This window comes from Cricetulus griseus (assembly GCF_003668045.3).
Source record: "Cricetulus griseus strain 17A/GY chromosome 1 unlocalized genomic scaffold, alternate assembly CriGri-PICRH-1.0 chr1_1, whole genome shotgun sequence".
Classification (NCBI taxonomy): Eukaryota; Metazoa; Chordata; class Mammalia; order Rodentia; family Cricetidae; genus Cricetulus; species Cricetulus griseus.
This window is the reverse complement of record NW_023276807.1, coordinates 96,121,464-96,142,719: the sequence shown is the minus strand read 5'-3', so window position 1 is coordinate 96,142,719 and position 21,256 is coordinate 96,121,464. Positions and strand designations below refer to the sequence as shown.

The 21,256-nt window shown below is 43.2% G+C and overlaps 1 protein-coding gene across 1 annotated transcript in view; it reads right to left on the bottom strand.

The window, feature by feature from the left end:
- Positions 1-21,256, bottom strand: part of Pkd1l1 (polycystin 1 like 1, transient receptor potential channel interacting) — a 133,418-nt gene that overhangs the window by 77,883 nt on the left and 34,279 nt on the right. Inside the window, exons 13-21 of the mRNA XM_035453022.1 lie at positions 20,857-21,210; positions 20,099-20,158; positions 17,887-18,063; positions 16,365-16,442; positions 13,462-13,604; positions 12,527-12,647; positions 9,047-9,158; positions 4,589-4,787; positions 3,522-3,578 (exon numbers count right to left, since the gene is read on the bottom strand). Coding sequence (XP_035308913.1) covers positions 3,522-3,578; positions 4,589-4,787; positions 9,047-9,158; positions 12,527-12,647; positions 13,462-13,604; positions 16,365-16,442; positions 17,887-18,063; positions 20,099-20,158; positions 20,857-21,210 — 1,301 coding nt within the window. The remainder of the gene's footprint in view (positions 1-3,521; positions 3,579-4,588; positions 4,788-9,046; positions 9,159-12,526; positions 12,648-13,461; positions 13,605-16,364; positions 16,443-17,886; positions 18,064-20,098; positions 20,159-20,856; positions 21,211-21,256) is intronic.

The window sequence follows — 21,256 nt, the reverse complement described above, 5'->3', positions numbered from 1 at the left end:
CATGTGCCACCACCACCCAGGTAGCATAATATTTTAAGGATATCTTTCCATATTTAATTTTATTTATCAGTGTTTATAAGACAGGGATTAAATATCTCCTTCTTTTGTTTTTAGCAGCTTCTAGCAACTATTAAATAAATGTGTGTGGTGAAATAGAGTAGATTCTGTTTTCTTATAGTCACAACTATTTAACCAATAATGAGCAATGACTTAGAAATAGCTTTTAAAGTGAAATTCTTCACCAATCTGTAAAAAAGAAGGTAGTTTGGAAGTGAATTTTTTGAGTTTTATTTGTGTATGTGTGTACATTTACATGTTTGTGTGTGTGTGTTTGTGTGTACATTCATATGATCACTTTCCACTTTTTTTTTTTTTTTTTGAGATTAGGTCTCTCACTAAACCTGGAGCTCACCAATTGGCTAGACTGAATGACTAGCAAGGCCCAGGCCTCTCCCGATCTCTGCTTCTCTAATTCTGGGATTATAGGTATGAGATACTGTGCTTAGCTTTTTACACAGGTTCTGGGGACATGAACTTGGCTTCCATGCCTGACCAGAAATCATTTTAATGGCTGAGACATCTCCTCTGCCCCTGGAAGAGCATTTAAACTGCTTATAGAACTAACATCGAAATAGGGTTTAAAATGGAAAGAACTGTCATCCATCAAAACACATAAGGTGCTTTATGTCCAATTTTTGTACTGCACAATTTTTTAAACAAACAAGCAAAAATATCAGGAATGGTTACTTTGGAAATAGTAATCATGTTCAGCTTCATTTCTGAGAGATGGACAAAAGGACCACAGGCAGGCATGGGCCGATCTTTACCACCTTCACCTTCCCGAGCCTTCTGAGGAGTCACGTCTGGGCAAAAACTCCATACTCCAGGTCCTGGAGTCCAAGTGAGGCTATGTGTGCAGCAGTCATCAGGAAAATGTGTGGGATAAGGCTTGTCACTTCCAGGGTGATATTACTGACATGTGGCACACCCTATCTGTGTTCTTCTCCCCTGAATTGGGAAGTCACAGGGTGGAGATGCCAGATGCAAGAGAATGAGAGAGGGACAAGTTGAGTCTCCATGAGAAGGTCATTCACAAAATGCCTTCTCTGTGTTCAGTTACTTGGACACCAGGGCTTTGTTATAGCAGCTAATATTACTTTACCACAGCTTATCCTGGGAGAATTAGAGTTAGAAGACAGATGTGCCCCAAATCCCAATTCAAGTGCTATGTTTATGTGGAGTCAAATGAACTCAGTCATCAGATCCCTGAGAGTTTCATGGAGATTATGGCATTTGAAACCAGATTTGATGAGAAACTAATATTTTCAAAGGAAAAGAAATAACCTGTTCTAGGTTAGGAGAAAACTTACCCCTTCAAGAATATGAGAAACATCTAGAATGACAGAACATAGACAAGGTGGTGTGCAAGGGGAGATACAGAGATAATGAACTGGGCCAGTGAGGTCCTTGTGTGCTGTGTGGAGAATCTATCTGAGCATTATCTATAATGTAGGGAGCCATCAGGCATATTGAGTAGCTGGTGACCTGACCAGATGTGTTTTATGAAGGGAGATGTGTAGAAGAGGGGAGATGTGGTCAAGGGAAGTCCTGCCTTTAAATCCAGATGTGGCATGACTGTTAATCAGTATTAAAGATGAAGAAGAGACTTAGGAGGAAGAATGGAAAAGAGCTGACAGGGTCACCAGTGTCTGTCACTCATTCTACTTCTATTTCTCTGTCATCGTGGCACTCACACTCCAGTGACAGAAAGCAGAAACATAAAGAAATACACAAGACAGCTGCTAAGAACAAAACTACCAAAGGAGACAGCCCAGGCAATGAGAAGAGAGGGTGCAAGGTGACAGTGACATCTGTGAGGAGTGTCTAAGGACCATTTTCAGTTCTCCGCTGAGCCAAAGGTAGGGCACCACAGGACAAGGCCAACTACCCTAGTTATTGGCCAGAATAAAGCAAGAGTGTGGTTGGTTGAAGGACCCAGGTGAAGAAAAACGTAAATCAAAGGAGACAAAGCATACAGGCTACGGTGAAATGTTTGCGTGTTCCTGAATGTGAACACAAAGCTGTAGAATGGTATTAAGAGAGAGGAAGTGACTAGCTGATTTATTCTTTTCTACATAATGCTCTGATTGTCTCGATTCTGGGTAGCAGTGCTGTCCCATCTTGAGCCAAAGGAAGCAGGAAGAAAATGGAGTGGCTCTCAACTTGGAAATGTGAGTCTGGTTTACAGCACATGAGAGAAGGCTGGGCTGAGGATGTGAAATGCAGAGTCTGATACAATCATGTCGATTTCAGACTAATAATAGGCTAGAAGAGGATGTGAAATGCACAGTCTAATATAATCACATCTATTTAAGACTGATAGACTAGAAGAGGTCTCCAGGAGAGGATGTTGGAGAAACACCGACCATGTCAATATGACAGGGAGGAGGCAACTGGAGAGCCCAGGATGGCAACTAAAAACTGAGTCATGAGGCCATGAAATGAGATCCCTGCCCCCCCCCTCCACCATGCCATGTCCTGTAAAGGAAAAAAGGAGGCTAAGAGGAGCTGTCTAGTAGAATTGGAAGTGTGGAGAATCTTTCAGCTTCAACACTAAGAATATGCAAAGCCATTGCAACTGGTACAGCTGCAGGACGGACAGCGGGCATTGACCGCAAACTCAGGGACCACCTCAATGCTCTACTCTAAAGAGTTGCCTAGAAGTGAGAGCTGCTGGAGAAGGGTGGGCTTTACTAAATGGATATTTAAAGAAATGAATGGGAGTTGTAACATACTTTGAGATCACCTAGAAGAGGGATAAAAGAAGAAGCAGCTGATCATGGACAACCCAAGGAGACAAACACTGGAGAACAGTATGACGGAGATGAAATTACCAGCACCAGCTATTTAGGTTGGACATGTCCCAATCTCGGGGACATCAGTCACACACACACATGCACAGGGTGGACTGGGGCTGCACAGAGTGGTGGTGGGTAGGTTCCTGAGCACAGAAAGGATGCTTTCTGGGAGCTCTGAATTTTATTTTCTAGTGAAAGGGTAAGAAGACAGATGTAATCGCAGCAAGATTTGCTGACTAGTGGCAATGAGGGACACCAATTTAGTTCTTTTGTCATCTCTCAAAGACCAGCATAGTGAAGACACCTATTTATTGAAGGACTCTGGGGAATGTTAAAGATTTGAGAAAACAAAGAGGCGTGGCCATGGGGAAACCCAACACCACAAGTTATCAATAAAGAACAATCCGCCCACCAAAGTGCTTCATACCCCGACCAGGGCACTTGTTGATTCCCTTTTCTACTTTTATTTCTGCATGACCAAAAGGTCTCCAGGCATGGCTTGAGGTAGATAATGCTGTTCAGAGGAACATTTAGGAGAAAGTGATGTCTCTAATCTCAATAAGATAAATAAAATAAAATTCAAAATCATATCAAGTCTTGATCATGGCCTTTAAAATTACACAAAATTCAGGAGAATAACACTGAGAAAAAAATAGCCCTTACCTTATTAGGGAAGTTTATGAGGTCTCTCAATATGTGAATAGAATCCATCATTGCTTCCTAAACAGCAGAAACAAGCCAACAAATGGAGAGAGGGGGGGCAGGGAGAGAGAGAGATTATCATTATTGCAAACAAAGCTTGATTAGGGACAAATGGAGCACACAGTGTGTTTTTCTATGAAGAGGCTTCCTAGAGGCCAGCCCTTTTGTAGCAAGATCATGACCTTTGTCTCAAAGTTTCCTTCCAGTCCAGCTTGACTCTGATGTGCCTCTGGCCAGCCTTACCAGACCCTAGTAGGAAACTGATACAATAGAAGCTGAAATAAAGGACAGGACTAAATGGAACTTTGAAGAAGTAGAAGAAAAATGTCAGAGGAAGGAAAATTATTAGGTCTAGTAGAGCGAGTATCCTGTAATTCTATTGAAATGTTCTCCAGCGACCATTATAAATCAGAGTTGCAGAAACGCTGTAAGGGCAGTAATCTTTGAGTCATAGACATTTATTAAGAAACTGTACTTGAGGCCGGAAAGATGGTTCCGTGGTTAAATGCACTGGCTGCTTTTCTAGAGGACCAAAGTTCAATTCCCAGCACCCATGGTGACTCACAGCCATGTGAGACTCCAGTTCCAGGGGATCCAATGCTTGCTTCTGGCCTCCATGAGCACCAAGAACACAGATATATGCATAGGCAAAATAACCATACACAAGAAATAAGTAAATCTTTAAAAACTTAAAAACATTGATTTTTCCAAAAAAGGAAGGAAGGAAGGAAGGAAGGAAGAAAGAAAGAAAGAAAGAAAGAAAGAAAGAAAGAAAGGGCAGGCATACAATTTTTACTTTATCCCTTGGCTTATGGTTGTTAACAGAAAAACATTAAATTTATGCATGCTTTTTATTCATAAAACGCTAGGAGAATTATCCATAATGATAGTCAACCCTAGCGACCTGCATACCAGGTCCCCTTTCCTGCCTGGGTTGTAGGAGCAAGAGTCCTTGCTGAGAAGGCAGCTTTCAAAGGACTGCTGCTGTCCAGGTTTCTAGACACTCCCTGCCCTGCTCAGGGCCGTACCTGGTCTGTGGAAGGTAATTTGCATGCTGAAGAAATCAATACATCCTGTATCTGTGACCATAGGCCACACATAGATGTGTTTTTGCTCTCTACATACAAACGACTCAGGATTGCAGTGGTCATGGCGATGTAGTTCCTGATTTCTGTGTAACTCCCCACCAGCTGGAGAGAAGACAGGGTTTCCAGAGTGGAGCTGTATCTGAAGGAAACACAGAACTATGCATGATGGTTTGAAGACATTGTAAAACTTACTCTGCCAAAGGGGGAGTGGAGTTTGTTCTTGAGTCTGAACCAAAAAAAGAATGACATGAAGGAGAGGTGGTCTGTGTAGGGGAAACTCAAAACACAATTAGACATGTTACCAAATCCTAACAACACATCACCCTTGATTAGAACTGAAAAACACAGGATGCCAAACAGATACCAGTATACAAGCATCATGACAAATGAAGGAATGTGGCCCAGAACTAAAGACACAGTGGCTAGAGCTAGTTGAAATAGTTCAGGCAGCCTAACCATTAAGAGCTCATTGTGTTCAGACCCAAATTAGAGGGGAAAGATACATCATATTTATGGCTGTGTACAAAAATCACAGGTTTATGACCAGATTTTATTAACTGGGCATTTTACTTATTTATGAATGGAATGGTAAACTTATTTGCAGTTGGAAAGGAAACCTCATGTCTTATAGTCCTGTGCATGGGGCCAGTGCCTTTCCAGCCCTTGCTCTACACTGTCTTTGTCATATGACTGAAAGACACCATTTACTTGAATAACTCAGCTGGAATCTCCAAAGATAAAACAAACTCCAACTAAATAAAAATGCTTGGTGAGCAATAAATCACATACTAAGCAATATGACATGTTGACTAAAGACTGTAGGAAACCAGGTGAAGGAGAAAACACACAAATGAGTCTGAGAAGAAATAGCACAGATTGCACAACTAGGGAAAATATGTTTTACAGATTTAGTCTCCTACAGTCAATAATCATACAAATAAAACACCAAGTAAACAAAAGCAGTCCCAGGAAGCCTCGGAAAACCAGGCCCATACCCAGAGAGGCAGAATTTATTATACAGGAGGTGCAGTTTTCAATGGAATCTTATGAGTCTGCCAAACAAACTTTAAAGTCCAACCCAAACACAGGAAAAACAATAGACGACAGGAACTTGTTATTAGAAAACCCAAATGATGGATTGATCAAAGACTTCAAAGCAGGAATCATAAATATGTTCAAAGAACTAAACACAGCTAATTTTGAAGATTAAATAAAAGTATTATGGTGACTGATCAAATATAGAATAGAAATGAAGAAAATCTATACATTTTCTACAAAATCAAATGGAATTTCTGGACCTATATGTACATTAACAATAATAAAAATTCACTGCAGAGTTTGAAAAGCAAATTTGAGAAAAGCACCTGTGAATCTGGGGACTAAACAATAGAGATAATGAACAACAAGCAGAAAAATAGGAAGAAAATGAACATAGGTTTGTAGAAATGCTGAATGGCAAGTTTAAACTTTTTCTTTCTTTGTTTAACAAATCCATTGCATAAGATAATGTCTATAACATGCTATGGTTGAATCTATAACAAGTAGGCATCAATTCAGACAGATATATTAAGGAACCTAGAATGGTTATACTTATATCATGCTAAAAAAATAAAAGAACCAGGGAGAAAGTTTCAATGATCCAGAGGGAGATTTTCTAATCATAAAATGGGGCAACCCACCAGGAAGGTAAAAGTTCTAAATATATAATCAGTCGAAGTGTGAATAACAAGGGAAGGAGTGCTCATCCCTCATCTGTGTTAACTGCATCATCTTCAAGGCTTAGGAAGCATGGTGGAAGAGTCGGAAAGCATGTAAGAGCTGGAGGATGGGGAGGAGTGCTGTGAATGCTGTTCTCTGGACATGACATGACTGTCACAATCATGAGTTTACAGCAGCCATGGTTACCTGTACAAGACCTACACAAGATCAAGCCAAGCACAAGCCCAGCATAGACCGGGAGATGATCTCAACTCTACCCCTGGCTAAGGAGCTGTTGGCCGTGGATAGTTCCTGGGGTGGGAGACTTACTCTTTTTTCAGGATGGGGCCACTCAGAGGATTCCCATGCTCCAGTGGTTAGCTCCACTCCCATGGGCAGCACATGGATTGTTTGAAACGAAAGATATGAAGTAGGGGGTGTATTGGGGCAAAGGAGAGAATTGGAGGGGAAGTTTGGGCAGAGATATTTTTCTTGTATATAATATGAAATCCTGAAAAACATTTAAAAACTTAAAACCCTAGTGCACAAGTGCTCACAATGCATTATTAAACAGAGAATGCATTATCACACTACAATGTGCTCACAATTGCCTAAAGACTTAACACTGTGGAGTTGTACAAAACAGTTATGAAAATAGGGCATCTAACAAGAGAAAAAGAAACTGGTGACACTGGAGGGACAGGAAGGACTTTAAAGCTAATAATGCTATCAGTAATGGACAGAATGACAGCAGGAGATCAACAAGGTGTGTAAAACTCAAGATGAATGTGATCAAACACATTATATATGAATATATTAAAAAGTAAGTAAATTTGTTATTTATTTTATGCATATGGGTATTTTGCCTGCGTGTGTGTCTGTGTACCATGTGTGTGCCTGGTGTATTTGGAAGTCAGAAGAGGGAATTAGATCACCTGTTAAGAGTTGGTTGTGAGCCAACATGTGGGTGCTGGAACTAAAACCCTAGTCCTTTGCAAGAGCTACAAGCAAGTGCTCTTAAGTGCTGAGCCATCTCTCTAGCCCCCAAAGAATAAATTTTTGAAATATTCACAAAATAATCTTTAGGCCATAGAGATGACTCAGCAGGTAAAGATACTTTTTATGAAAGCCTAATAACCTGAGTTTGATCCTTAGAACCTAGATAGAGATGGAAAGATTCTCCAAAGTTGTCCTCTGACCTGCATGTATATGCCATGTCATGAAATTAGAGTTAGGAAATGCACCTTAGCATTTATGGTTTGTTCCAGTTTGCTTTCTATTGCTGTGGTAAAACACTAACCAAAAACAAACTGGGGAGGATAGGATTTATTTCATCTGACAACTTCCATGTCACAGTCCATTATGGAGGGATTTTAGGGCAGGACTTCAAGGCAGGAACCTGGAGGCAAAAACTGAAATAGAGCCAAGGAAGAACACTGCTCACTGTCTTGTTCCCCATGGCTTTCTCAGTCTGCTTTCTTATATAACCTAAGACCACCTGCCCAGGGTAGGTGTGGGACACCACCCACAGTAGGCTGGGCATTTGCACATCAATCATTAAGCATGAGAATGTCCCACAGGCTTGTCTACAGGCCAATTTGATGGAGACATTCTTTCAAGGTTTTGTCTTCCCAGATGACTTCAGTTGGCATCGAGTTGACAAAAACAAAACAAAACAAAACAAAACAAAACAATCCACAAAACTAAGCCCAGCACAGTCAGCACAGAGGAAAATGACTTGCCTCAGTCAGCGCTGGTGGGAATGATAAATAGTGCAGCCCCTCTGGAGAAGTGCTAAGCAAGAGGGATCGTATGACACATGGATTCTACCCACGAGAAATGAAAATGCTCACCCACACCAAAGCTTGCAGAGGATCTTCAGAATAACCTGACTTACAGACTAAAAAATATTGGCAATGCCATGTGTTCAATGAGTAAACAAATTGAGTCAATAAAGTAAATATTATTGAGTAATTAAAAAATGAGGTACTGATTTCTGCCATATCATGGATGAAACTCAGCAGTATTCATATGTGAAATGAAGAGGAACACTCAAGTGTATATTTTCATCATCCTGTTGACATGAAATTTCTAAAATATACAAATCTTTAGACACAAAGATTTTGGTTTGGGGGGTTGGGGTTGATGATTCAGGAGTGACTACTGTTTAATACAAAGATGTTATGATAACCAAATGTCCCCAAACTAGACCCTGCTAAAGGCCACAGTGCTCTGTAGATGTGAGGAATTTCAATAGGGAAGCTAGGTAATGTATAAATGATACTTCAATTAAATTGGTTAATGGATAGATGGCTCAGTTGTTAAGACCACTTGCTGCTCTTTCAGAAGACCCAAATTCAGTTTCCAGAACCTATGTAGGTGGCTCATATAGGCCTCTACTCCAACTTCAGGGGTTCAATATCTTCTTTGGGACTCTCAGGTACCCCCACTACCCTCCCAAAGATGCATAAATTAAATACATCTTGAAAACATGTTTTCAAATGAAAAGAAAGAACTCCAGGGACCCTGAAGCATGTTCACAGTGTCATGTAAGTGGTGTTAAACAGACAGGTCCTGGGTAACCCTGGCTTTTGCCTAGCAAGAGAAGAACAATTTATGTTGTTCTTTTAGTAATTCTTTGCATCTCCCAGGGAATATAACCTCTGTATTAGGATGTCTTTGTTGCACCCTATTACTTACAGGTCCTTGTCAGGGCAGTCATTTCCATGGTAACGGGGCAGCACAGTCACTTCCACAGTGCATGGCTGCACCTTGGAGCCTTGGCCATCTGTGATCTCAGTAGAAACAATGACTGTGAAAGAATATGACAGAGGAGTGTCATCCCAGACACTAGCTGTAGAGAAGTGTCTTCATACACCATCAGCAGCTGAATAGTATGGATAATGGTGACAGGGTACAGATGGGGCAAAATTCAGGCAAGCCATTTTCCCTCCCACATTATACACACTGAGGATACCAACAAATCTGTAAATAGAATATCTGTTAAGCAAAACTATGAGCTATAGTGGTGATGGCTTTTTATTTTAAAGATTTATTTTATTGAAAATAGCTTTTTCATATAATATATTCTGATTTCTCTGACCCTTCCCCCAACCCCTATTAGATCCTCCTTACCCACCCAAATTCACACTCTTTCTTGCTCTGTCTCTCACTGGAAAATAAATAGGCATCTGAAAAAAAAGGAAAGGAAGGAAGGAAGGAAGGAAGGAAGGAAGGAAGGAAAGAAGGGAGGAAGAAAGGAAAGAAAGAAAGAAAGAAAGAAAGAAAGAAAGAAAGAAAGAAAGAAAGAAAGAAAAGAAGCCAGATAAAGCTATATTCAATGGTCAGTGTGGTGCTGAGCCATACAGAGAGGCATCCTCTTGCAGGAGAGGGGAACAAACACAGAGACCCATAATTGGACAATGTACAGAGAGTGAGAGGCCTTGTAACACTTAGTCCTATATGGGATGACTCCACCAAATCCCTTTCCTCAGGGTTCTGGGAACCCTGTGGAAAAGGAGGCAGAGAGAGTGTAAGAGCCAAAGGTGATGGAAGACACCAAAGAAACAAGACCTTCTAGACACAACAGGATTGTTCCACATATGAACTCACAATCACTGTGTCAGCATGCACAGGGCCTGCACAGATCTAAGCCAGGTGCATCTCAGTGCTGAGAGAGGAAGTAGACACAAGCCTCCATCCCTAACCCTTATGCTATCTCCAGCTGATAACTTCTTGTAAAGGAAAAATTAGTTCAACAGAGTCTCCCTGGGCCCCATGCCCAGGAACAGATAGCCAACACAAAACAAATTTGGTCATATTTTTTGAGTTTTTTTTTGTCTTATAAAATTTATTTTTAATTATGTGTATGTGTTTATGTCAGGGAATGCACATGTAAATGCAGGTGCTCTTGGTGGTTAGATGAGTGTACTGTATTTCCCAGGGTTGGAGCTACAGGCAGTTGTGCTGAGAATCAAACTCAGGTCTTCTTCAAGAGCAGTGCATGCTCTTAACCACTGACCTATCACTATCACTCCTGCCCCATGGTAATGGCTTGTTTACCAGGGATTCAAAAATAAGGCATGGTATGAGAAAATACCTCAAGATTCTTTTGTCCTTCTGGGAAGACCTCACAGTCCAACCTAAGATCTGAACGCCATAGTAAGGTCAGTGAGTGCTCATCAGGTAAGGGGTCAGGGAGTGTCACAGACAGGCAGACAGGCAAATGCCATTCCCATGTGCTGCAGAAGGTGGAGGTAAGTCATCATCCATTCACAAGGTCATGGTAGGTAGCACCATTGCTGCCTGCAGAGTGTCCCTATCTACAAAAACACAAGGTGTGCTGAAATGCAGTACCAGGGTCATGGGGAATGTAATCCTGACTCTGCAATGCACAGTCCAGTGTTTGTGTCACATTTTAACTAGTTCTTAGATGATGGAGGCAGATTTACAGGCAAAGGTAAAGAAGAATTCTGAGGGGAGGTTTGCATAAAAAACATCTGTATGTATCTAGCAAGAAATGGCTACTGGATGGACCTAGGAATCCCTTCGTGTAACAAAGGCTCAAAGGTGTGATGAGACCTGATGGAGATGTTGCAGTCTGGGTGATGGCCACAGGTAGAGTTGTATCACACAGGAAGATCAGCACATATGTGAACCCTGGGTATCTACATAGTAGATTCACTTGAAATCCAGTACTAAAGGTTGGAGACTTAACTTGATGTCAGTTCTTTTAAGGATGTGGGCCCTGGGCATGTGTATTCCAATCACTGAGGAGCCTAAATTCTGGACTCTACCTTCCCCCAAGATTCTGAGCCAGTAGTTACTATGTGAGCCCCTGAAACTACCAGTTTAATAAGTACCCCACTGTAGATAATGCACTTTGAATCAAGAGAGTATGGGAGAGAAGGAATGGGTTTTAGATAAGACTTAATTTGATATGACTCTGCCATATTCACTCATGCAAAAGATGGGGCAAGATAAGAAACATTGAATATCCACTCCAATGCATTTATTTTGCTTAACGGCTCAATTTATCCTGTTGTAAATTATGAATTCAGATAGTCATTGGGATCTAATGTAACAACAGTTACCAGTACTTATCACACACATATAAAGGATTTGAGCAACATTTATCTGACACTGTCCAAGACCTGTGACCTAAGATTTAGACCTATAGATTTATGTTAAGACATTCTTCATTCCAACATGGTGCTGAGTCCCTGACTCGAGGTCTTCTATTTAGACGTCTATCTAACTCTGTCAACTATGGTTGTCTAGTGGAAAGAGGTTCTCCCGCCCCTACTTGCAGCTCTCAGGTAAGGAACATATCAGGTGTTGTATAACTCGCACCATAAGAGGGATGCTTATTGTGGTTCATCTTTATCTAAGGCAAATGCTATTCTGACCCAGCTCTAGCCACCCCCAAGAAGTGGGAGTGTTTGGCCAGAGCAAAATTTCCAGAAGGCAGGTGAGTGCAATTTTAGTATTTAAAGGTTTATAGATGGAAGATCCTTGAATGCCACCTTCATTTATTCCGCAATGACTATTGTGCTGGTTAGTCTGTTTGCTTGGCTTTAGGAAAACTCAAGTTCAGATGCAAATATAAAACCATCATCATGCTAATCAGAACATAATTCTAAAGCTCAGAGAAGTTTGCTCAGTGTGACTGGAGTCTGGGAGAAAAGGAAAGTTTGGAGGAGTCGGGAAAGGTGTCAGCAAGAAAATACTTTGTTGACTTTAAAGAGGAAGTGAGATTCAAGTACATCAGTTAGATGAACCAGTGCAGACTTTGGGCTGAACTTACTATCTCAGATCGATGAAACTTCTACATTACTGGCTTTCATTCATGCCTATACATTAGAATCACAGAGAAGTTTAAAAATAAAAGTAAAATACAGGTCATTCCCATTAACCAGTCTGGATTGTGTGAAAACAGACACTTTGTCAAATGGTCACATGCCTTACGAGTGACATCAGGTGACACCAGGCCTCAGGTGTGGGATTGTTTCTAGTATTCTTTCTGTATTAAAAGACAGGTAAAGGGCCTGAATTCACTGATGTGAATAAATGATTTAATTTCTAGGCCCCTCTAATATTTTGTAGTTGTTAGAAACCAGGAGAAAGTATTTGAAGGGATAAGTAGGCATATCTAGCCACATAGTTGACACTGTGACTTACCTTTGTAATTGTCTAAGGTCTCACCAGCTGGCAATAAAAAGTAGTACTGGGTGTCTCGTCCACGGTACAGGGTATGTGGAGAAGTGTTTCCTATCTGGTATCGAAATTCGTAATGAAAGTCCTATGATCGAATCCAAGGGAGAGAAAAAAAAAAAAACAAAACAGGAAACTGAACACACTGTGGATGGAATCACCAATCAATGCCACACACCTCCACCCTCCTGGCCACTGTTGTCATGTTTTGCAGCCCAGACCAGTATGCCTGCATCATCCTCAGTACACAGATGGGAGAGGCCTCCTGGCACTGTAAGGCTCGTCTGCTCTGAAGCCAAAGTCACATGAAGCAGGTTTCTGCAGTTGGGTCACCTAGCTCTCTTGTCTTTGGACCCCCTAAGACAGTGGCTCTCTGTGCACGACGAGATTTCTGAGAAGGAACATGGGAAGAACAGGACAGGGAGAGATGGTGTCCATAGCCAGAGGACCATGACTGGAAATTCACAGTCCCATATTGGCCGCCATCTGACTTCAAAGGGGGCCTCAGGCCCTTCACACCTCATTCTCCCCAGATCCTCACAAGACCCTCTTCAAAAATGTAGAGTGACTTCTACACTGTCTAAATTAGGACAAAGAGGTCAAGTGTATGTCACAGACATGTGCTGGTGAGGGAGTTAGGCCTCAGGCTGAGTCCCCCACCCACAATTTATATGTCCATAGGTAATAGAGCCTCCCGAGTTTGCAGCAAAGCCCTGTAAGGATCCTCCTCTTCTAATGAGTAGGCTGGTTGTACTAGCAGGAGAAAGCCCCATTCATATAGGAATGACTTCCCCACATTGCTGGGCAGGCCCAGCCCTGCAACCCACCATGCAAAGAACTCTTGTGCTTTCCAAGAGCTGTGGTTGCCTGCACACCTTGGGACAGACAAGGTTCTGACATACCGGTTTCCCTGACATGCAGAAGACACTGAAGATGGTATGTGCTTCCAGACCACTGTGGGGTCGCACCTGACAGGACATGTCTCGTGGAACTTGGTTGATGGTTATGTAAAGCTGAGCTTTGCCTAGTAAGGCATGCTTTGAAGCTAAGAGAAGGACAGGATGAGGATTTCAGCCAGCATATAGAACAATAGTGGAAAATATCTATCTATCTATCTATCTATCTATCTATCTATCTATCTATCTATCTATCTTACACACACACACACACACACACACACACACACACACACACACACACACGTTTCCCATGTCCCAGCTTGTGTCTGGAATCTGCTGTAAACATCTGTCTGAGAATTCTCTGGGAAGATGTACTGCAACAGGTATAATTATTACTCCCAAGTGATTAAACACCATGTTGTATATTTTCTGCTTTATTAATCACCCTACAATAGTTTATTACCATTCACAATTTTTTAAAAAGTAATATATTCCTAGGATAAATTATGAGCTGGGGCTTTCTATATCACATTGTCAAAAATTCTCATCAGGTCCTGTGGGGACTGTTTATGTGGCCTCTGTCAGGAAGAACACTCTGTCTGTGCTTCCTATTTAACAGTGATGTGACAACACTGGCCACAGAGAATAGGCCTCTCGACACAAGTGAAATCCAAGAGGATGTGGTGATTAGTTCTACCTTATGGAGCAGCCAAATCCCTGCAGAAGAAGCAATTAGAACCAACAACCCTGGGGTATGAATAGTTTTCCAGGCTAAGAAAGAGATATAGGGGCAAGAATATTCTCCCAAAATAACACAAAGAAGGACTGCCACACTGTGCCATGTGTGATGGAGAGCATAGGAGAGTGAAGTTGTTAGGGAGGCTTTGTGTGAGCTAACTGATGGACAGCTGAGAGGACACCTGACACCTGAGCTAAGCTTTCCCAGGTAGCAGCGGACACTGAACAGGACCTGGGGACCATGGGAAGACTCTCAGGAATCTCCTGTATAAAGAAGGTACATGGCCTAAGAGAATGGCTTTTAGTTTGCCCATTGGTGGATTTCAAAACTGGGGAGAGGGCATGGCACATGAGCTACTAAGAAGCAAAAGTATCCCTTAGAGCAGAAGCAAGCATTGTCTCTGTGTGGGCAGAAGCAGGGATCAAGGCCTATTGTCTGGACAGGGCAGGCAGAGGTTCACAGCAGTGGTGAGAATCAAGAGCCAGTCTTTGAAATATCAGGAAACAGCCTTTTGCTTCTTCCTTGGGGGATGTGTAGAAACCCAGGAGGCAAAACTGGAAGTGTACAGTAAGTGCTTATGACCTTGAACTTGTCATCCTCTTCCCTCGGCCTCCCAACTGCTACTATTACAGCTGGGCCACTATGCCTGGCTCATGGTGGGCCCTAATGAATGCAAAGATGTGGATGAAGAATCTATCCTGTGTATCAATTGAATCGTTTGTGCTTGTTAAACAGGACTGAAAGTCTCCAGAAATGGGGAAACGTTTAGAAGTTACCCAAAAGAACGCTTTCAGATTGAGTCATGGAAATGCAGGGAGAGTTGTGGGGCACTGAGCAGTGTAAACCTTTGGATAAGTTCCAGCTCACGCTGAGCACTCAGAAAAATGGCAATAACACGTGCTTGGGATTAAATATATGCAAGGAAGGGGACCTACTCAGGTAGTTTGAATGTAATTGACTTCCATAATATTATAAAGGGAGTGGCACTATTAGGAGGTGTGGCTTTGTTGGAGTGGGTATAACCTTGTTGGAGGAAGTGTGTCACTGTAGGAGGTGGGCTTTGAGGTTTCCTATGCTCAAGATACTGTCCAGTGTGTCAGTCAACTTCCTGTTACCTGCAAGATGTAGGACACTCATAACAGCCGAACACGTGCTTGTCCGACCTTGTCTTAGTCACTAGGTTAGATGCCTGCCTCGTGGCAAGGAACCAATCAGAAGTTAGCTGGTGGTGATGCATTTTATGGCCCTGAGTGTGCTTTACGGACAAGCGCACAGCAATGATGCACAGAGCATAGCAACCACCTTGGGAGGGCCTATGGGCCATAGCAATCAGTTGACCAACCAACACAGGGCAAACCCTCCAAGCCTGTAGGCACACCAATCCTGAGCCTGTGCATACCCCTAGACACTCCCCTTACACTGCCCTATAATATCTCTATGCAGATGGTTCGAGCTGTCTTTCCTAGCCATCCACCACGGTGGATAGATGAAAAACCTGAGCTAACATGGGGTTAGCTCATTAAACAACTATAATAAAGCCTCGTGCTGTTTGCATCAAAAAAAAAAAAAAAGATGTAGGACTTGTCTGCCTACGTGCTGCCATGCTCCCGCCATGCAGATAATGGACTAAATCTCTGAACTTTAAGCCAGCCACCCTGATTAAATGTTTTCTTATAAGAGTTGCCATGGTCATGGTGTCTCTTCACAGCAATGAAAACCCTAAGACATAGCAAGGAGACTCATATTTGAGCAAAGGAAACAGGAAGTGTCTCTTTTTCCCCTTCCTCCTCCAGTGACGGGATGTGAGCCACCAGCAAGGAGGAACGACAATAAGACTTATCCGATAAGATAAGTCTTATAAGATATATAGATTTATGATAATTAAGACTGAGTTAACAGATGAGAATCCTAGTCATTGGCCAAGCAATATTGTTCCTAATACAAGTCTCTCTGTATTAATTTGGGCCCTAACTAGGGCGGGCGGCGGGGCTCGGGAGGCTTTTGGTGGAAAGATTTATTGTAACAATATGGCAGCAGGACAGAATGGGAGAAGTGAGGCCCAGGACAAGGGGTTGCAGTGGAGAGTCACTGCTATTTCCAGTAGAAAATATAATGACCAAAGCCTTCATGGTTCCCCACACCAGCTCCAACTTGTACTTCAACATACCTGCCGAAGCCTGTAAGACATACATCTCACCACTGCTCAATGAGAATGGTTTTATTGTCACAGCTGGTCCCACGATACCTACAAAAGAGGAAGTGTCCACATGAAAATGGCAGTCAGTGGGCTCTCAGGAGTGAGCCCCACCCTTGATCCAAGGGTATAAGTAAATAATACCCTGGTTATATGTTGTGGTTTGAATAGGTTATCATCCCAATAGATGCATGTGGGAGTGGCACTATGAGGAGGTATAGCCTTGTTAGAGTAGGTGTGTGTGGCCTTGTTGGAGGAAGTGTGTCACTATGGGGGTAGACTTTGAGGTCTCATATGCTCAAGCTACACAGTGTGGGATGAAGTCTCTTTCTGCTGTCTGTGGATCAAGATGTAGAACTCTCAGCTACCTCTCCAGCACCATGTCTGCCTGCATGCCACCATGTTTCCCACCATGAGTATACGAACTAAACCTCTAAAAACTGTGAGCCAGTCCCAATTAAATGTTTTCCTTTATGAGAGTTGCTGTGGTCATGGTTACTTTTTACAGCAATAGAGACCCTAAGGCAATGCTCTGTTCATACTTGGGAAGGACACTTATCTGTGGGTTATCAGCCTTCTTTGAGGAACCCAAATCCCTATCTGCAGGCCATCCTCACCCAATGGAAGCATTATTGAGGTGGACCAGTCACCCTCAGCTCAGAAATGAGGTAGATCTCCCTACCAACAAGAGAATGCTGATAAGATCTCATCTTGTACATTAACAGTAAGCTCAGTTTATTTATTGTATATACAGGGTTCTGCCTGAATGTAGGCTTGCATGCCAGAAGAGGGCACCACATCTCATTAGAGATGGTTGTGAGCCGTCATATGGTTGCTGGGAGTTGAACTCAGGATCTCTGCAAGAGCAGCCAGTGCTCTTAACCTCTGAATCATCTCTCCAGCTCAGTTATGAAATTTTTTAACTCTTCTCCTATAAGAGTTAGCTGAACCATCCTGCTTAGCCTTCCTCAAAATTGGGAGAGATCTAAGACACAAGACAGATGATTAGAGAGCAAGGAGAAAATCACCTAAAGTTAGCATGAAATCCATAGCTTCCCCCAAAGGCTTATGGGGATGACCTACACACATGTAGTACTCAGAAAGGCAGTGACCCACCAGAGCAGACAAACCAACATGCCTGTGCTGGGGGAGACAGGTTAAAAATTCCTTTTCACCACAGGGCCAGCTTTACTTGATCCACCCATGAAAATGGAACATCTGATCTATACAAGGTCTTAGAGACAGGCACATGATGGGTTGTCACCCAGAACCAAAGCTCCCTGCTGATCTGCAACTGGGGACTCCTAGGGGACAGCTGCAGCTAGCTTCATCTTTGGAGAAGGATTCAAGGATTGTGGTCCACAGAAGGACAAACAGAAAAGGCTGGATGGTTCCACTCATCCATTAAGACAAAAGTCTAGGGAGAACTTGAGGGCTGATTCCCAAATTCTTCTGAAATGGCTGTGAATCCAGGGTGCAAGGAGCATGTTCATACCTGAGGAGGTGTAGCCGTGGAATACAGCTCGGCTGACCAGGGTCTTGGGCCAGTCGATCATGAAAGCTGGCTTTTCTCTGCCTGTGTGGAGGAAAGGGCCCAGTAGGTTGTCCCCATCACTGGCACTCTCCTCGGCATCCATGCTTGGTCCTGATTCCTGGAAGTTGGTACCGGACCCTAGGAAGATAAACCATGCCACAGGAGAGAAAGAGAAAGGTCATAGTCTTGTGAAGCATGAATGCTTCCAGGTTGATGCTAATACCGATTTCTGTGGTTGCCAGACATGGTACGTCTCAAACAATGCCTTTAGTAGATGTGCATATTCAAGACCTGTATCTTAGTGCCTTATAATCAACTTCCCATTAGCTCCTTTCTGAACTTTCCCTCTCTCTTCCCTCCTTCATCTTTTCCTTCCCCTCCCTCCCTCACCTTCCTTTTTCTTCCATTCCACCTTGTAATCTGAAATTTCATAATGCAAAGTCAGACAATGATAAATGACAGGAAAAACAGCAGATTCACAGAGAAAGCAAGTGTGGGGAACAGATGTGGACTTCTGTTGGGGAGGGATTCTGCTGGAGCAGTGGGCAGGGATTCAGGGAAAGGATGTATTCAGTGGAGATCTGGAGTAAGTTTCCAGGTTGAGTAGAAACCAAGTGTGATGGGAATGATCCTCTGTGGGTGGCTGAAGACAGAGAATGTCTTGAAAATGGCAGGAAGCCACCAGTAGTCAGAGGAAACTGGCCATCTGCTTTGTGTCTGAGAAAGTTCCCTGGCTTCTGTGTAGAGATGTGACTGCAGGTGTCAGGCACAGAGGCAGAAATCCACTATGTAGTCTGGGGAGGAGTGGCATGGGACAGTGCTCGACAGACTGAAGACTTCAAAGAAGACCACAGAAACAAGACATCATACCAAAAATCCTTGAGGAACTAGGATGACTCCTGTCAGAAAGTCATGCTATAAACAGGAGAAGATAATGTCTATTGTGTCCATTTGCTATCATTGATTTGGCACCTGCCATACATAAGCAGGACCCCTGAAACAGACCTGTGTATGTATTATAAATTGTAATTTTTCTGTATGATTTTTATGGCTTGAATATGTAGTTATCCTCACAGGTCCATGTTAAATAGTTGGTCCCCAGCTGGTGGTGCCATTTTTGGAGGTTCTGGAAAGCTTGGAAGGTAGAACCTAGCTGTGAAAAATTCACTGGGGGTGGGTCCTTGGTGGTGTGCTGTCCCTGGTCCCTTCCTATTTGGCCTGCTTTCTGTCCACCATGGAGAAAACCCTCTTTATACACACTCCCACTGACATGACTTTCTACCAGGAGCATGGAGCCAAGTGACCATAACCCAAACCCTGGGAAGCCATGAGGCAAAACCAGTGACAAGAAAGCCAACCAATGCAATCATGCCTCAGTATCCTACAAACAGACCAAACAACAGCAACGCCCACCTTTCTGGCTGGAAAGAGGCCACCCATCCTGACCTAGCCAATCCGAAGTGATAGCAAGGGCCTAGTCAGGAGTAGGTCTACCTGATCTATGACCAGCACCCCACCCCATCCTGCTGTACACTCTGGGCAACAGTCCTCTGCTTACTCATCCCAGAGCCATGTGCCAGGTGACTGGCTACCAATGCTGTACATGACATCACTCCCTCTGTCCACAGCCCACTGGAATCACTCTGACTGCCAGATCCTGACATATTGCCTAACTTGTTCCTCTCTTTGAAACCCTAGTGAAGCCAGGTAGACACAGAAAGACATCATAGGTCCAGAAGCCACCTGCTTAGAAGAGATAGGGGTGGAAACAGTAACTAACAGGGGTCATTGCAGTGCTGAGGGAGAATTCAAAGTGGGGAGGGAGAGGGAACCCCCAAGAAGAATGATGAACAAGATGGCAAGGTGGAAAGGGCACTCAGGGAGGCCTACTAGACAACAGTCAGCATGCCAGGCACCTCAGGTCTGGATTGCCTACTGTTCCTGAGACCACTGGGAGTTTGGGAGCAGAGGGCCAAAGATGTGCTGCAGTAAGTCAGTCAGGAGTGAGGTCTGTGCTATGAAGAGGGGCTCGCACTATCCATTTGAAAATTCTCTGGGGGAGTTTTAGGTGGCCTTGATGGAAGGGACAAACATGAAGCATCCCTGAAGGCTGGTACACATTGAACCTGGGTTCAGGACGCTTCTACAGGAGGACAATCATAAAAGTACTTACCTGGCTGTCTTCCTAGGGATGGCACATCTTCTTGGATGTCACTATAATAGGCTTCGAAATCTATACAAGAGGGGGAAATGACATTTGTTTGAAGACCCAATTAGTGAGCACAGAAGGCTGTAGACTAAAACCCCTCACACCAAGATCCTGCAAGGCTGAAGGAATACAACGTCATGATGCTGCAGAGTTTGCAAATCAGAACCAAACTATCCAAACAATTTTTAGTCCCCTTAAATTGTCATCATTATTCACTTTCATGTCAGACTAAACATCTTTTTGACTATAGGTAAAACATTTAAAATGCATTCTTAGCAGAGGTCGGTTTGCTACCAGACCACAGCAAAAAATGTTGTCAGTCCAAAACTTATATGGTTTTCCCCCCACGTGACTGGTAGTTCCCCTATTCAAAATGTATTGGATACAACTTTCTTTGTTGTATAACTAATCAAATATCATGTAACCACGTCCATTGTGGAATACCAAAATGCCAGCACTTGAACAGTGAAGACAGGAGGATCAGGAATTCAAGCTTAGCCAAATAGGGAATTGGAGGCCTGGGCTACGTTAGAACCTGTCTCAAAATAACAAAAACAGAATACTGTTTGATTGCTCTGAGGTTGAAGCTGGGCTCTGCATTATGAAAACAGTACTCTTAGACTCAGGACCTTTGTGGGAGTGACTTCAACCTGTCTCATTTGATTTATTCCTTCCCAGGTGCCTACATATAAGGAACAATGTGTAGAGATGGTGGCACTTACCATCAAAGGCAGGGGAGGAGCTGGAAGGGGGCCAGCTTCCTTCTGGAGTGCTCATCATCAAAGCTTGCTCATCCGAGGAACCTGGGGCTGGACTCAGTGAGCCATAGTCCTCCATAGGCTCCCCTGAGCCTGCCAGGGGACCCACCACGGGAATGTGGTGGCCACCTGCTGTGGACTCTGTGGAAGTGCTTCCCAGGTTGGGAAGAGTTGTCCAGCTCAGGGGCATGGGTGACCGCTGTGGTGAGTGTAGTGTCAGTGGTCCTCTGGGGTTTGACTGCAGGCCTGACTGAGACAACTTCAGAAGGGCCCCAAATGCCGAGCTGCCCAGTAGCCCCACAGTGCTGCAGAAGGGAACTTAAATACAGGTGACAGGGTTAAAATTCCATGCTGAAAAGACAAA